This window comes from Nomascus leucogenys, chromosome 14 (genome assembly GCF_006542625.1).
Source record: "Nomascus leucogenys isolate Asia chromosome 14, Asia_NLE_v1, whole genome shotgun sequence".
Taxonomy (NCBI): domain Eukaryota; kingdom Metazoa; phylum Chordata; class Mammalia; order Primates; family Hylobatidae; genus Nomascus; species Nomascus leucogenys.
The window spans coordinates 86,394,260-86,412,195 of NC_044394.1; the positions used below are offsets into that span (position 1 = coordinate 86,394,260).

The 17,936-nt window shown below is 47.9% G+C and overlaps 1 protein-coding gene across 1 annotated transcript in view; it reads right to left on the bottom strand.

The window, feature by feature from the left end:
* Positions 1–17,936, bottom strand: part of RNF213 (ring finger protein 213) — a 132,684-nt gene that overhangs the window by 86,237 nt on the left and 28,511 nt on the right. The window contains exons 6-12 of the mRNA XM_030828168.1: positions 17,581–17,759; positions 16,705–16,863; positions 15,596–15,795; positions 12,421–12,704; positions 11,639–11,895; positions 8,914–9,111; positions 307–523 (exon numbers count right to left, since the gene is read on the bottom strand). Coding sequence (XP_030684028.1) covers positions 307–523; positions 8,914–9,111; positions 11,639–11,895; positions 12,421–12,704; positions 15,596–15,795; positions 16,705–16,863; positions 17,581–17,759 — 1,494 coding nt within the window. The remainder of the gene's footprint in view (positions 1–306; positions 524–8,913; positions 9,112–11,638; positions 11,896–12,420; positions 12,705–15,595; positions 15,796–16,704; positions 16,864–17,580; positions 17,760–17,936) is intronic.

A 17,936-nucleotide genomic window follows, 5' to 3' on the forward strand; every position in this document is an offset into this window, starting at 1 on the left:
CCGCCTCCTGGGTTCACGCCATTCCCTCCCGAGTAGCTGGGACTACAGGCACCTGCCACCATGCCTAGCTAATTTTTTTGTATTTTTAGTAGAGACGGGGTTTCACTGTGTTAGCCAGGATGGTCTCGATCTCCTAAGCTCGTGATCTGCCCACCTCGGCCTCCCAAAGTGCTGGGATTCAGGCGTCAGCCACCGCACCCAGCCCACTGTCTGTTTTTTAGGAATAAGAATCCTGAGCTTTCCATGTTTAGTTATCTAGTCTGCTTTTGCTAAGCCAGGACTCCAGAGCCGACTTCAGACACAAACCTGCATATTCTCGACTTTCTCAAGTCCCGGAAGCCGGTAGTAAATCCCTAAAAAACAGTCCAGGATATGAGCAGGAAAACGACCCAGGTGCTCAATGAAGTTTTCCATATACTGAACCAGGTGACTCAGAGGTAGCAGACTAAACCAGGACCGGAAGAGAGCCTCATCTATGCTCAGCAAATGCTTCTTCTGGCTCATAAACTGAAGTAAGGAGCTCCTGCATAAGAGAAATCGGGATGGAAAAAAGAGATGCAGTGAGATCAGTGAGGGAAGATGGAGGAAACCAATGCTGGAGGGACAGAAACAGTCCCAAATTCAAAAATGATTTAAATACTACTTGAGGCCAGGCGTGGTGGCTCACACCTGAATCCCAATACTTGGGAGGCTGACTTGGGGGGATCACTTGAGCCCAGGAGCTTGAAACCAGCCTGGGGAACCTAGTGAGGCCCTGTCTCTACTTTAAAAAATAAAATAAAGGCTATGTGGAAAACAAAAATATGCAGTGAATCAAATGAAAAGTACAGAACAACCTATTGAGAATTAGCTTAATGGCCGGGCGCGGTGGCTCACGCCTGAATCCCAGCACTTTGGGAGGCCGAGGCTGGTGGATCAGTTGAGGTTAGGAGTTTGCGACCAGCCTGGCCAACATGGTGAAACTGGGTCTCTACTAAAAATACAAAAATCAGCCAGGCGTGGCCAGGTGTGGTGGCTCACACTTGTAATCCCAGCACTTTGGGAGGCTGAGGCGGGCGGATCACGAGGTCAGGGGATCGAGACCACGGTGAAACCCCGTCTCTACTAAAAATACAAAAAAATTAGCTGGGCGTGGTGGCGGGCGCCTGTAGTCCCAGCTACTCGGAGAGGCTGAGGCAGGAGAATGGCGTGAACCCGGGAGGCAGAGCTTGCCGTGAGCCGAGATTGCACCACTGCACTCCAGCCTGGGCGACAGTGCGAGACTCCGTCTCAAAAAAAAAAAAAAAAAAATTAGCCAGGCGTGGTGGCACACGCCTGTAATCCCGTAATCCCAGCTACTCAGGAGGCTGAGGCAGAAGAATCGCTTGAGCCCCGGAGGCGGAGATTGCAGTGAGCCGAGATCACGCCACTGCACTCCAGCCTGGGCAACAGAGTGAGACTCTGTCTCAAAAAAAAAAAAAAAAAAAGGGAGAATTAGCTTAATATAGAATTCAGAATACAGAATAAGAATTCACTGCTGGCTATTCTGGGCACACTCCCATGGGGTAGCCCTGTTCTACAAGGATCAGTAATATTAAAAAATAGTAATAAAATCAGGCCGGGCGCAGTGGCTCACGTCTGTAATCCCAGCACTTTGGGAGGCCAAGGCAGGCGGATCACTTGAGGTTGGGAGTTCGAGACCAGCCTGACCAACATGGAGAAATCCCGTCTCTACTAAAAATCCTAAATTAGCCGGGCATGGTGGCACACACCTGTAATCCCAGCTACTTGGGAGGCTGAGGAAGGAGAATCACTTGAAGCCGGGAGGCAGAGGTTGTGGTGAGCCAAGATCGTGCCATTGCACTCCAGCATAGGCAATGAGAGCAAAACTCTGCCTCAAAAAAAAAAAAAAAAAAAAAAAAAAAGTAATAAAAGAAAAAAGAAAAAAAAAAGAGTTCACTGCTGGGTGCAGTGGCTCATGTCTGTAATCCTCACAACTTGGGAGGCCAAAGCAGAAGGATGGATAGCTTGAGGCCAGCAGGTTGAGACCAACCTGGGCAACATAGCAAGATTCCATCTCTACAAATAAATAAATAAATACATAAAAAGAATTCACTGAGATGGATGAACCTTGACAACATTATGCTCAATGAAATAAATCAGACACAAAAGGACAAATCCTGTGTGATTCCACTCACATGAGGTCCCTAGAGATGTCAAAATCCTACAGACAGAGAGGAGAACGGTCGTTACCAGGAGGAGGGGGAGTGTGGAGGTCGTGTTTCATGGGGAGGGAGTTTCAGCTGGGGAAGCTGAGTTCTGGAGGTGGACGGTGCTGATGGCTACACGATGGTGTGAATGTGCTTAGTGCCAAGGAACTGTGCCCTGAAAAGGAGTTAACATGGTAAATGGGAGATTATGTATATTTTACAATAAAAGGGATATATCCCAATAATTAAGCCTCTTTATTATTATTATATTTTTTTTTTTTTTGAGATGGAGTCTCGCTCTGTCGCCTTGGCTGGAGTGCAGTGGTGTGATCTCGGCTCACTGCAAGCTCTGCCTACCGGGCTCACGCCATTCTCCTGCCTCAGCCTCCCCAGTAGCTGGGACTACAGGCGCCTGCCACCATGCCCGGCTCATTTTTTGTATTTTTAGTAGAGATGGGGTTTCACCTTGTTAGCCAGGCTGGTCTTGATCTCCTGACCTCGTGATCTGCTCGCCTTGGCCTCCCAAAGTGCTGGGATTACAGGTGTGAGCCACCACACCCGGCCAAGCCTCTTAATTATTATTAACGAGTGTCCAGGATCAAACAGCCCAAGTGGGCTCAGCAAAGGCCCTTAAATAATGCTGATTCCGGAACACAGTACTGGAGACCCAAAATGTTGACAATGGAAAAGAAATAAAGCAAGGTTCCCCAGAAGTAACAGAAGTTATAAAAAACATATCAATAAAGGTTCACTGCATACTAAAGGCCACTGTTACCTGAACAATTGGATCTTTAGGAAGAATGCTACTGCAGACTTTTCAAGATATTTAAAGATAAGTACATAAAAATAGCAATAATAATAAGAGGTACTCTATATTTCTACTATATCTAGCCTTTCTAGGTAAATATGGACCATCCATGGGTCTGACTATATTGATTGTTTTCTCTCTTGATCATCTAGTGGCCTCTTCTGTTATCAGGGGCTGAGTTAATAGTTTAGATCAACTACAGCTTTGTTGTAGCTTTAATTAGAATTGGTTCCCAAGGGCTGGCCAGGCACAGTGGGTGGCTCACGCCGGTAATCCCAGCACTTTGGGAGGCTGAGGTGGGCAGATCACTTGAGGCCAGGAGTTCAAGACCAGCCTGGCCAACATGGCAAAACCCATCTCCACTAAAAATACAAAAATTAGCCACATGTGATGTGTGATGACATGCACCTGTAGTCCCAGCTACTCGGGAGGCTGAGGCACAAGAATCACTTGAACCTGGGAGGCGAAGGTTGCAGTGACCAGAGATCATGCCATTGCACTCCAGCCTGGGCGACAGGGCAGGACTGTCTCAAAAAAAAAAAAAAAAAAAGAAACAAAGAAAAAAGAAAAGGAAAAGAATTGGTTTCCAAAGGCTTTTACGTCTTCTAAAGGCAAGACCGTAACACTGCCTTTAGCAGAAGTTGGGATCCAGGGGCGCAGAGCAACTGCCTCACTTTTTCTGCTGTCCCCAGTCTTGGGCATTCAGCAGGCTCTGAGCATCACCCTTTATGAGGGGGCATCTCTTTCAGTTCTCCAGCCCCTTTCCCAACTGGCTGGCCACTGTCTTGTTCTCACTGCAAGGCCCAGAGTGCTGCAGTCATTACCTCTGTTCTCCTACCCTACCTTCAGACCTTAGCAGATTCTGTGGCCTGAGCCTCCAGGCTGGGGGAAGGAGGAATTTCCAGAGCTCTCTCATCAATAGGACTTACTAATGTATTAACCGCCTGCCTCTCCAGCTAGAATGCAAGCTCCATGAGGCCAGGAGCTGCTGTCTGTTTTGAGCAGTGCTGTACACCCTGTGCCTTGAGTAGTACTTCCTGGCACAAGGAAGGTGCTCTTCAAGTATTCATCCAGTGAATGAATGAATACATTCTAGCACATTAATAAGAGAAAGACCATTTCAAGGCTAAAATAAATTAATCTATTTTGCTTAGAAGGGTTAATCTGTGGTCATTATGACTGTTCTATTAAATAACCCAGTATTCAGTATTTCACAGAGATTATACTTAAAGAGAAAGTTTGTGGTTACTTGTCAGGAATCTGAAAATAAAGATGCTTTTATTTCAACTTCTAGGGAATCTGGACTTCTACCACTGCAGCCTTGACCTCCCCAGCTCAAGCGATCCTCCCACGTAAGCCTCCCAAGTAGCTGGGACTGCAGGTATACCCCACCATGCCCAACTATTTTTTCTGTTTGTTTTGTGTAGAAACTGGGTTTTACTATGTGCCCAGACTGGTCTTGAACTTCTGGCCTCCAGCGATCCTCCTGCCTGGGCCTCCCAAAGTACTGGGATTATAGGCATGGGCCACCAAGCCCAGCTGCTTTTATTATTTTTAAACTGACACATAATAATTGCACCTATTTATGGGGAACAGTGTTATATTTCTACATATGTATACAATATGTAATGTATACAAATGTTTGTATACATTATGCAGTGTATGCACATAGAGAATACATTTTATGCACTGTATATACATATAAATATGTCTACAATGTATACTATGTAGAAAGTATACAGTCTGTAATCTGTACAAATATATGGATACAACATATATGCATACAATGTGTAATGTGTACAAATCAGGATAATTAGCATATCTATCTCAAACATTTATTTCTTTGTGTTGGAAACATTCAAACTCCACTCTTCTACCTATTTGAAAAACATAATAAATTGTAAATTACAGTCGTTCCATACTGCTCTAGGACCCTAGAACTTACTCATCCTATCTAGCCATACTTTTGTATCCACTAGCCAACCTTTGGCTAGCCCTCTCCCCATCCTTCCTGGTCTCTCAAAACTACTATTCTACTCCCTCCTTCTAGAAGATCAACTCTTTTCGCATCCACGCATGAGTGGGAACATGCAGTATTTATCTTTCTGCGCCTGGCTTATTTCACTTAACATGATCTCCTCCAAGCTCATCCATGTTGCTGCGAAAGACAGAATTTCATTCTTTTTGGTGGCCAAATAGTATTCTACTGTGTATACAGACAACACTTTCTTCATCCGCTCATCTGCGGGTGGACACTCAGGATGATTCCATATCATGGCTATTGAGTGTTACGATAAATATAAGAGTGCAGCTATCTCTTCAACATACTGATTTCCTTTGCTTTGGATATATCCCCAGCAGTACGATTGCTGGATCATACAGTAGTTCTATTGTTAGTTTCTTCAGGAACCTTTATACTGTTCTCCATCATGGCAGTACTAATTTACATTCCTACATTGTATGAGAGTTTCTGTTTCCCACATCCTCACTGGCATTTATTTTTTGTCTTTTTGATCACAGCTATTCTAACTTGGGTAAGAGCATATCTCATTGTGGTTTTGATTTGCATTCCCCTAATTAATGATGCTGATCATTTTTTCATATACCTCTTGGTTATTTGTGTGTCTTCTTTTTAGATGACTACTCAACATTTGTCCATTTTTAAATCTGATTTTTTCTGTTCACTTGTTTGAGTTCCTTAAATCCCCCTATCTGACACGTAGATGACAAATATTTTCTCCCATTCCGTGGACTGTCTCTTCACTCTGTTGATAGTTTCCTTTGCTGCACAGAAGCTTTTTGATTTGATGTAATCCCATTTATCTCACTTTACTTTTGTCGCCTGTGCTTTTAAGGACTTCTCCATAATTTTTCTCCAATCTTTGCCCAGACCTAGGCAATACCATTCTAGACATACGAATGGGCAAAGATTTCATGACAAAGACACCAAAAACAATCATAAGAAAGGCAAAAATTGACAAATGAGAACTAATTAAACTGAGGAGCTTTTGCACAGCAAAAGAAACTATCAACAGAGTAAACAGATGACCCACAGAATGGGAGAAAATTTTTGCAAAATATGCATCTGACAAAGGCGTAATATCCAGCATCTATAAGGAACATACACAAATTTACAAGAAAAAAAAACAAGCAACCCCATTAAAAAGTGGGCAAAGCACATGAACACTTTTCACAAGAAGACATACATGTGGCTAACAGGCATATGAAAAAAAGCTCAGCATCACTGATCATTAGAGAAATGCAAATCAAAATCACAATGAGGCCGGGCATGGTGGCTCACACATGCAATCCCAGCACTTTGGGAGGCCAAGGTGGGTGGATCACTTGGGGTCTGGGGTTTGAGACCAGCCTGGCCAACATGGTGAAACCCCGTCTCTACTAAAAATACAAAAATTAGCCAGGCATGGTGGGGTGCCTGTGGTCCCAGCTACCCAGAAGACTGAGGCAGGAGAATCACTTGAACCTGGGAGGCAGAGGTTACATACAGTGAGCTGAGATTGTGCCACTGCAATCCAGCCTGGGTGATAAAGCAAGACTCCATCTCAAACAAAACAAAACAAAACAAAAACCACAATGAGGCCAGGTGTGGTGGCTCATGCCTGTAATCCTAGAACTTTGGGAGGCCGAGGCAGGTGGATCACTTGAGGTCAGGAGTTCGAGACCAGCCTGGCCAACATGGTGAAACCCTGTCTCTACTAAAAATACAAAAATTAGCCACGTGTGGTGGCGCACACCTCTAATCCCAGCAGAATCACTTGTGCCCAGGAAGCAGAGGCTGCAGTGAGCTGAGATCACACCACTGCACTCCAGCCTGGGTGACAGAGCCAGACTCTGTCTCTTAAAAAAAAAATACAGTGAGATACCATCTTAACACCAGTCAGAATGGCTGCTATTAAAAGGTAAAAAAAATAACAGATGCTGGTGAGACTGCGGAGAAAAAGGAATGCTTATGCACTGTTGGTGGGAGCGTTAATTAGTTCAACCATTATGGAAGACAGTGTGGCAATTCCACAAATACCATTCACCACAGCAATCCCCTTACTGAGTATATACCAAAAACAATATAAATCATTCTATTATAAAGAAACATGCCCGTGTGTGTTCATTGCAGCACAATTCACAATAGCAAAGACATGGAATCAAACTAAATGCCCATCAACGGTAGACTGGATATAGAAAATGTGGTATATACACACCGTGGAATACTATGCAGCCATAAAAAAGAATGAGATCACGTCCTTTGCAGGGACATGGATGGAGCTGGAGGCCATTCTCCTTAGCAAATTACCTCAGGAACAGAAAACCAAATACCGCATGTTCTCACTTATAAGTGGGAGCTAAATGATGAGAACACAGGGACACATAGAGGGGAACAACACACACTGGGGCTTATTGGAGGGTGGAGGATGGGAAGAGGGAGAGGATCAGGAAAAATAGCTAATGGATACTAGGCTTAATATTTGGGTGATGAAATAATCCGTACAAAAAAACCCCATAACACAAGTTTATCTATATAACAAACCTGCACATGTACTCCTGAACTTAAAAGTTAAAAAAAAAATAAAAAAATAAAAAAACTTTCTCTGGTAATATTTTCTTGTGATAAAGGAGAGGTCATTATATTTGGATCAGAGATCAGGATTATATATATTGCCAATATTCCTCTCCTTTAAGCCAGCATTATGCAAACGTATAAATGGTTTAGAGTTCAGAATGCCTTTGACCTAGCAGTTCCACTTGTAGGAATCTATCTCAGTGAAGTCATTGGACAGAGAAAGCTAAGGATGCTTATGACAGCACGCTGACGAAACGAAACTGCACAACCAACCACATGTCCTGTAACTGAACTGGCTCAATACAAGGCTGGCACTCTCTCTGGCTGGAACACTAAGCAATCATTATGTCAACAACACAGACAGGTATTTGCTGATGGAAAAAGTTATTCACAAAATACTGTTAAGAGGAAAAATCGGGCCGGGCGCGGCGGCTCATGCTTGTAATCCCAGCACTTTGGGAGGCCGAGGCGGGCAGATCACGAGGTCAGGAGATCGAGACCACGGTGAAACCCCGTCTCTACTAAAAACACACACAAAAAAATAGCCGGGCGTGATGGTGGGCGCCTGTAGTCCCAACTACTCGGAGAGGCGTGAACTCAGGAGGCGGAGCTTGCAGTGAGCCGAGATCGCACCACTGCACTCCAGCCTGGGTGACGGAGCGAGACTCCGTCTCAAAAAAAAAAAAAAAAAAAAAAAAAAGAGGAAAAATCAGGTTGTAAACCAGAATAAATAACACATCATTTGTTGTTGTTCTTTTAAGTACATAAAACACCCACAAATCTGTATTTGGACAAAACCAGAAATAGGTAGGCCACCGTGCTAACAATGGCTGTCTCTGAGGTTACAAGTTGTTTCTGTACTCTTGATAGTTTTTTTGTTTGTTTGTTTTAGACAGAGTCTCGCTCTGTCGCCCAGGCTAGAGTGCGGTAGCACGATCCCAGCTCACTGCAACCTCCACCTCCCAGGTTCTAGTGATTATCCTGCCTCAGCCTCCAGAGTAGCTGGGATTACAAGCATATGCCACCACGACTGCCTAATTTTTTTTTTTTGTATTTTTCGTAGAGATGGGTTTTCACCATGTTGGCCAGGCTGGTCTCGAACTCCTGACCTCAGGTGATCCACCCGTCTCAGCCTCCCAAAGTGCTGGGATTACACAGTGAGCCACTGTGCCCAGCCTATTCTTGACAGTTTTGATGTCTTAAAATGTTAAAAGAGCGTGTGTTAATTCTGTCATTGGAATCAGGAATGGAGTCGCTGCAGAGCCCACCAGGACTCCGGGTGCACAGTGAGGACTCATTCTCCCCAGATTCACGTAGATAAGCACAACTCTATGACTTACGTATCTAGCATTTGTTCCCGGAACTGTGAGAAGGAGATTCCCTCCAGAGCGGCCCAGGTGTCCTCAGGCTGGCTCCAGGCGTCCTTGTGCCGCGGGGCCAGCTCCATACAGCAGTGCAGAACGGGCAGGGTGCCCAGCCAGTCGTACACACTTGTGTCCATGCACCTGTGGCACAGGTCCACCAGGTACAGCCGCCAGCTGGAAGGGAATAAAGATCCCGCAGTGAGCTGAGCTGGCCAGGGAGTCATCTCCCTGGGAGTCTGGAGTCCCAACGGGAAGCAAGCACCGTGCACACAAAGCAGGAGGAGCACCGCACGTGGCTGAGCAGAGTTTAACTCATGCAGGAGACAGGGCTTCCCTCAGCCCCCAGCCTAGGGCGTCGGGTCCTCTGCAGGCCCTCACTGAATCCCCACAACAAACTCCCAGGACAGGGGAGGGATCTTAGAGGCAGGGGTCCTGGCTAAGTAGTCAACGCAGGGTCCTGACTGACAGAGCTGGGATTTGAACCCAGGCCATCTGGCAACAGTAAATCTAAATATAAAGCAACTTGTAAAATTTATTTTCATTGTTTAGAGACAGAGTCTCACTCTGTCATCAAGGCAGTGCGGTGGTGCAATCATTATAACCTCAAACTCTTGGGCTCGAGGGATCCTCCTGCCTCAGCCTCTCAAGTGCTGGAATTACAGGTGCACCACCACACCCAGCTAGCTACATTTTTTTTTTTTTTTTTTGAGACGGAGTCTCACACTCTGTCGCCCAGGCAGAAGTGCAGTGGCGCGATCCTGGCTCACTGCAAGCTCCACCTCCTGGGTTCACACCATTTTCCTGCCTCAGCCTCCTGAGTAGCTGGGACTACAGGTGCCCGCCACCACGCCCGGCTAATTTTTTGTATTTTTTGTAGAGATGGGGTTTCACCATGTTGGCTGGCTATATTTTTTATTTTAATTTTTGTTTCCCAGGCTGATCCTGAACTCCTGGGCTCAAGCAATCCCTCCTGCCTCAGCCTCCCAAAGTACTGGGATTACAGGTGTGAGCCATAATGCCCGGCTAAAACAACTTTTTTTTGTTTGTTTGTTTGAGATGAAGTCTCGCTCTGTCGCCCAGGCTGGAGTGCAGTGGCACAATCTCGGCTCACTGCAACTCCGCCTCCCGGGTTCAAGTGATTCTCCTGCCTCAGCCTCCTGAGTAGCTGGGATTACAGGCATGCACCACCATGCCCAGCTAATTTTTGTATTTTTAGTAGAGACAGTGTTTCACCTTGTTGGTCAGGCTGGTCTCGAACTCCTGACCTTGTGATCCGCCTGCCTCGACCTCCCAAAGTGCTGGGATTACAGGCGTGTGCCACCGTGCCCGGCCCCAAAACAACTTTTTAAACGTAAGGTTGAGCCTATAAACAATACATGGTGAATCTCCTACAGTCAAAATATATTAATGATTCCTCATACTTTAAACACCGGCACTAACTCTGTTCATTGCCTTTGCCTCCACTCCTCCTCTTTGTCAAAATGTGCAGTGTTTATTTGGTTGTTTTATATTTATAAAACAGGCCAGGCACAGTGGCTCATGCCTATAATCCCAGCACTTTGGGAGGTCGAGGCAGGCGGATCACAAGGTCAGGAGCTCAAGACCACCGTGGCAACATGGCGAAACCCCGTCTCTACAATGAATACAAAAATTAGCTGGAAGTGGTGGTGTGCATCTGCAGTCCCAGCTACTCAGGAGGCTGAGGTGGGAGAACCACCGAGTCTGTGAGGTTGAAGTTGCAGTGAGCTGATTGCTCCACTGCACTCCAGCCTGGGGGAACAGAGTAAGACACTGTCTCAAAACAACAAATAAATAAATGTGTAAAACTGAGAGGCAGATGTCATGATAAGACATGCTGAAGGGCTACCTAATGTCATTCTCAAGTTCAAATCAACACACGCAGAGAGAATGCTGGGAGACTGTGACCATCAGAGCTCAGTGGGGTCTGAGCAGGTCTTACCACCAAGTCAAAGGCCATTGCCTTCTCACCACTGAACATTTCAGGCCCCGGACAGTCACACTGTGTTTCCTGAACTAGATACGGCACAGGCAAGGGCATGGGGAGAACATTCACACTGCTTCTGCAGATGTCCTTGAGGGGATATGTTCAGGCTGGGGTCACGCCACAACCTCCTAAACGCGTGCACACAGAGGCTGCTCATGATACGACACGAAGCTTCAAAAAGCAGGGTATTCAGACCCGGCGTGGTGGCTCATGCCTACAATCCTAGCACTTTGGGAGGCCGAGGTGGGTGGGTCACTTGAGGTCAGGAGTTCGAAACCAGCCTGGCCAAAATGGTGAAAACCCTTCTCTACTAAAAATACAAAAATTAGCCATGTGTGGTAGTGTGCACCTGTAGTCCCTGCTAATAAGGAGGCTGAAGCAGGAGAATGGCCTGAACCTCGGAGGTGGAGGCTGCAGTGAGCCATGATTGCACCACTGTACTCCAGCCTGGGCCACAGAGTGAGATGCCGTCGGGGGGGAAAAAAAGGCAGGGAATTCAACAGAGGACAGAATATAATAAAAATAAGAGAGATGCTAGGAAAAACTACTGACATGACCACAGTGAGTGGTAAAATCACGGGTGGTTTTATTTCTTGCCTGTGTGCTTTCAGTCACTCTAGTCAAGCACTTATTTTTGCAATCAGAGAAAATCGTTATAATAGCTATAAAAAAAATTTTGACAAAAAATAGTAATACCTCTGAGGTATCCCAAGGATGTGGCTCAGGTCACTGTGGAACTCATCTGGTGAGCTGGCATCTGAGGTCAGGAGGTGACACAACGAGGCCAGGCTGTCTTCTAATAAAAACTGAATTTCTTCCACTACAAAAAGGACAATCAGGCCCATTTTCAGTTTACTCCTCACTGGGCAGTCTATAGGCAAAGAGTCCGCGCTTTTTCTGTCCAGAAACGGTACCATGTGCTTTTTCAGATATTCCCACAGGTCTCTCTTCACCTGATGGTGGGAGAAGAGGAAGATGCATGAACCACAGACTTGAATTCATCGCAAGTGTCCAGAGCTGCCCCAGCACCACAGCTAGGGCAGCAGACCCCATCCGTGCCCCCCGACCACACCTGCGAGAGCCACAGGAGCAGCTGCGGTGCAGCCAAGACCCTGGCATGAGGGCTCAGGCAGGGCCCCTGAGGCTCATCAGGGCTCAGCTTCACCTCAGAAACAGCTCCAGGCTGGCCTGAAACCCACCCAGGCTGCACTGCAGTGTGGGTAAAGGTGCAGTGACAGAGGGTGCCCCGTTCCTTCCACTCTCCCTCCAAGGCCAGGGGAGGACTCAGGACTGGTGCTGGGGTGGGGCTCAGATTACAACCAGTAAAAGGAAGAAAATGGGGATGGCAGAGAAATCCCAAGAAACAGTGGCAGGAGAAAAGGCCGGAAAGTTCTACACATTCCCATTTGCAACGTGGCCCACAGAGTCAAGGGGTCACCCGGCCCGGCAGGTAGAGCGGCTGGTGGCAAGCCTGATACCTCTTTCTCCCCGTACTGCAAATCGGTCCACGGCTGTGCCCATCCTTCATAAATCATAGACTGTCCCACGACAAAGGAAAACTGCTGGAACTGGGTGAAGAAGCTGTTCAGGTTGATGGTGTCCCAGGTCTGCAGGATGCTGAAGATGCTGTCCAGCACGACCTTAGCGGCAATCTGCTTCCCCTTCACCAGCTCCTTCCTCAACCCGTCTGTGATGTGGTTCATGACTTTCTGTAATTTCCCAGGAGGCCTCATACAAACTATGCCATCGTACTGATGCCAGTCTAAGAGGGACAGAAAGAACAAGAGCCTACCTAAGACCATCAAAAGCCTGGAGACCTAGACACTAGCCTAGAAGGCTGATCACGACTGGTACAGAGATGGAGTAAATGGGGCAGAGGAAGGGAGGAAGGGAAAAGCAAAAACCCGCACACTGACGACAGCCAGACTCCTCCATCTGACTTCTCATCTGAGGCCGGCCCTGTGCAAACAGACATCCTAGACGTCCCACAATGATGAGTGGAAAGCCCAGGGGCATGGGATGCAGTGGGCCTGAGACTTGCAACGGATCTCTAACTATGTAGCTCAGCAAACTTGATAAACAACTTCCTTAAACATCATAACAAGGAGGTGGAACGTGTCATACAGAAACCGCATCCCTCACTAGCAACTGAGCACTGTGCCGGTCAATCACTGAGTTGGTTTCCTCTGTACCAGGAACGGGACACAGCCCCTGGAGGAAGGTGCAGGCTGCCCAGCAGGCACAGATGGCCCTTGGCATGGTGGCTGACATAGGGCAAGGGTTGAATTCGTGACTGTTTTAGGCTCCATTGCAAATGATATGAGTGCAGACCTCATTACAGAAAACCCAGTGAGGTCGACTGTAAAATAATTAGAAAACCCAAGACGTCATTGAGACGGTCAGAGGCCACATGAAGACATACAAACAGAAGTAAAAATCAGGCAGAGACGGGAAGCACCTGGACAGGCCTCCTGAGCCCCGTGCCGTGCTTTCGACCCACAGTTGTCTAGACTGGCAGGCCCGCCCACCCCAGCTCTGCACCCTGGGCCCAGCAGGGCCTGCAACTGTTTAGTTCTCAACTCAGTCATCACCTCCTTGTGGAAGCTTCTGTCGACCTCCAGGTCAAATCCCGTACCACGTGTTTTTTTTTTTTTTAGACTGAGTCTCCCTCTGTCGCCCAGACTGGAGTACAGTGGCGCGATCTCGGCTCACTGCAAGCTCTGCCCCCCAGGTTCGCACCATTCTCCTGCCTCAGCCTCTTGAGTAGCTGGGACTACAGCCGCCCGCCGCCACCACGCCCGGCTAATTTTTTTGTATTTTTAGTAGAGACAGGGTTTCACCGTGTTAGCCAGGATGGTCTCGATCTCCTGACCTCGTGATCCGCTCGCCTTGGCCTCCCAAAGTGCTGGGATTACAGGCGTGAGCCACCGCGCCCGGCCACCACGTGCCCTTTTAACTGAGCCATCAACGCCATGGCATTTATCAGAGCAGGAATTCCATATTTATATATATACAATTCCATATTTAAATATACTTATAGATGGAATTACTGGACTAATGCCTATTCTCTCAAAGCTTAAGTTCTCAGCGTACACTCTCTAGCTAGTAAAAATCATGTTTGGCTGGGCACGGTGGCTTATGTCTTAATCCCAGCACTTTGGAAGGCCAAGATGGGCGGATTGCTTGAGCCCAGGAGTTCGAGACCAGACTAGGCAACATAGCAAGACCAGTCTCTCCAAAAAAAATACGAAAAATTTGCCAGACATGGTGGCACACGCCTGTAAGCCCAGCGACCTGGGGGACTGACGGGGCGGATCAGTCGGGCCCTGGCGGTGGAGGCTGTAGTGAGCCGAGATCGTGCCACTGCACTCCAGCTTGGGTGACAGAGCGAGATCCTGTCTCAGAAAAAAAAAAAAATATATATATATATGTTTACAAAAATGAAAAAATATATACTCTATAAAGTTCTTAGGACTTCTGTCTTTGTCCAAGGTGGAGTGACAGGGATTAAATTTACATTCTTCCGTATCTGCCTAAAACAACACATAAACAACATAAACAGTAAAACAACTGTTTTCAAGACACTGGACACCGGGGGGCAGGGAGGCCCTGGTCGCCGAGGGAAAGCAACAACCAGTTGACCCCAGCTCACTTCCTTGAGTTTCAGGGTCACTGTGCAGGGAGGGGGAGCGAGGGGAAGCCCAGGACCCCCCAGGTGAGGAGGCGGCACTGGGAGTCCAGGTGATTAACACAGTCAAGTCTTGATCTCTGTCTGTCAAGTTTGCAGACAGAGAACCCAGGTGGGGGACCCCCAAGAGAGGCATGGAGGGGCGCAGAGGGCTCTGCGAGAAGGGAAGCGCCTGTGTCTATCGACAGATGGGCGGAGGGGCTGGTGTGCTGAGGATGACAGCCAGCAGGAGCCTGCAGACGGGGCTGTGGATGTCATCTCCAGTCAACCATCTGAAAATCTCTAGAGAAGGGGCAAGTCCCAGTGGCCTCCTGGTCGCTGCACTTGTCCCTGACCCAGCTCCCAGGCCTTTGCTGCCCCTCTGTTCCCAGCCGCAGCCCTTCTTCTGGCTTCATTTTCTCTCCTTTCCCTTAATTAAAAATCCTTTCCGGCTGGGTGCAGTGGCTTACACCTGTAATCCCAACACTTTGGGAGGTCGAGGAGAGCAGATCACCTGAGGTCAAGCTCCAACATGGTGAAACCCTGTCTCTACTAAAAATACAAAAGTTAGCCGGGGGTGGTGGCAGGCTCCTGTAATCCCAGCTACTCGGGAGGCTGAGGCAGGAGAACTGCTTGACCCCGGGAGGCGGAGGTTGCAGTGAGCCGAGATCGCACCACTGTACTCCAGCCTGAGCGACAGACTCCGTCTCAAAAAACAAACAAAAAATCCTTTCCATGTTTCCTCCTGCAAGTGAGTGGGTAAGTCACACTGAGCTCAAAGGAGAAGCCAACACATCTTTAACCAACCAGAGACACAACCCAAAGTCAGTGTCACTGAACCTGGAGGCTGGGGCGGGGTCAGTGCAGAGCAAAGAGGACCTCACTGCCCAGGCAAAGTCTGTGCTCTCCAGAGAGACCGTCCAGTGCCGCAGGACTGGCACCTGCACTCCAGAGGGGTGAGCAGACAGCCTGCTGCCACGACTTACCTCCTGAGTCCAGAAGTGAAGATTTTATGAACAGACAGCGGTTGACGTACTCGCCCTCCTTCTGCTGGCGCTTGTAGATGAACTCATATTCAATAGAGCCCTTATTATAAATGACGTACTTGTAAGGAATGTGTTTATCTAGGTGCTTCTTGGAAATGACGACACTGCCATCAACAAGAACGCTGTCATGACGTAAGTCTCTGTGAATGAACAGGATACGGTTGGTTATCCAAAATTCCTACCCCGGAAATTTTAGTTATTCTCAAACGTAGCATGGAGTGCAAAGCTATAAATTGATATGGACCAAGAGGAGGCAAGGCTGGGTTCAGTGGCCCATGCCTGAAATCCCAACACCATGGGAGGCTGAGGCGGGAGGACTTCTTGAGTCCAGGAGGTCAAGGCTGCATTGACCTGTGATCCCACCACTGCACTCCAGCCTGGGTGACAGAGCAAGACTCTGTCTCAGATAAACAAAGCTGGGCATGGTGGCCCAGGAGATTGAGGCTGCAGTGAGTGATGATTGCACTCCAGCCTAGGCAACAGAGCAAGATCCCCTCTCTAAAACGAAAAAAAAAATTATAATAAAGAAAGAAAGAATACTTTAAAAAAAAAAAAAGGTCCATGATGGAATATGACACCAAAATGCATGGCCAGGAAGAGCTGTCTGAAATATTTATCTTCCGGAACCCGAAGAATGTCGTCAACTCACTTGATAAAAATTATTTAAAGGCTGGACGCAGTGGCTCATGCCTGTAATCCCAGCACTTTGGGAGGCCTAGGCGGGCGGATCACCTGAGGTCAGGAGTTTGAGACTAGCCTAGCCAGCATTTAGTAGAAACTGCATCTCTACTAAAAATACAAAAATTAGCCAGGCATGGTGGTGGACGCCTGTAATCCCAGCTACTTGGGAGCTGAGGCATGAGAATCGCTTGAACCCAGGAGGCGGAGGCTGCAGTGGGCTGAGATCGTGCCACCACACTCCAGCCTGGGTGACACAGCAAGACTCTGTCTCAAAAAAAAAAAAAAAATTTTTTTTTAAATATGTGTCACAGGCTGGGCATCCTATGCCTTACCTGAGGGATTCCTCCCAAGCGTACAGACACGCTCACCTGGTGCAGTGCAGCTCACAGACATTCCTGGTCCATTTCGGCTCCCCAAATTCTCCTCCTCCTCTGATGAAGACTTTATGGTGGTCGGAATTGAATGAGAAATGATGAGAGATGATGGCGTGGAAGTACACGGTGACTCCTCCGCCCGGGCTTAGCGTGCTGGTGGAAAACCAAAACAGAAATCTGATTCCCGTGAGATCTGTCCACCTGCCGTGTGCATGCACACACATGCACTCACACACACATGCACACACACGCACATGCACACACACGCACATGCACACTCACACACACATGCACACACACACGCACACACTGGCATGCACACACGTGCACACACACACACACAAGCACACGTACACGCACACACGCACTCACACACATACACACGTACATGCATACGCACACACACGTGCACACACACCCACATGCACACACACAGGCACATGGTCCTTGTGTTCGTAATGCACATTATCACACCCTAGCAAACATGTAAGCACGTCCACGTCTGACACACTATCCCCCATGGGGTCCTCTCTTCGTTGCCTCCAAAATGGAGGAAGAAGAGGTGGCCAATCCCTGCCCATCTCTGAAGTGCTGGGGACAGTGGCGGGAGGCACCAGCAGGTGTCTGGGCCAGAACAGCCCCTCTCCTGAGTTCCCAAAGGCCCACGCTGGCTCCAGGATCCCAGGGGCTATTAGGAAACAAGAAACTGGCACAGGTGCCTGCTCCTGTCCACCTCCTAAGTGGGCCCCTTTTCCCCCAAAGTTAAACTTGCCAAAACAGCTGACTAGAAGGGCAGCCTGGATGTCCCCTGGGAGTTGTGCAGGGCTCTCAGGCAGAGTCTCCTTTGCCCCTCTGCGGGGGCATCCCTACCTTGCCTTCACTTCCTGGACACCTGTTTTCTGGTTTTTTTGCTTCTCCTTTTTCACAGCAGCTGCTGCACTTCTGTTCTTCCCCTCTGGATTCTTGAGGTCTTCAGGCTCCCCTCGTTCATTTTTACCGACTTTTTCTCCAGCAGCAGCCGTCTCGTCCTCAGTCTTGGTCTCAGCTTCCTGGAACAAGGAAACAAACCCTGACCTTCAAGGCCGGCCTCCACATTTTCTTTCTTTTTTTTTTTTTTTTTTTTTTGAGACAGAGTCTCCCTCTTATTACCAAGGCTGGAGTGCAGTACTGCGATCTCAGCTCACTGCAACCTCCGCCTCCCAGGCTCAAGCAATTCTCCTGCGACA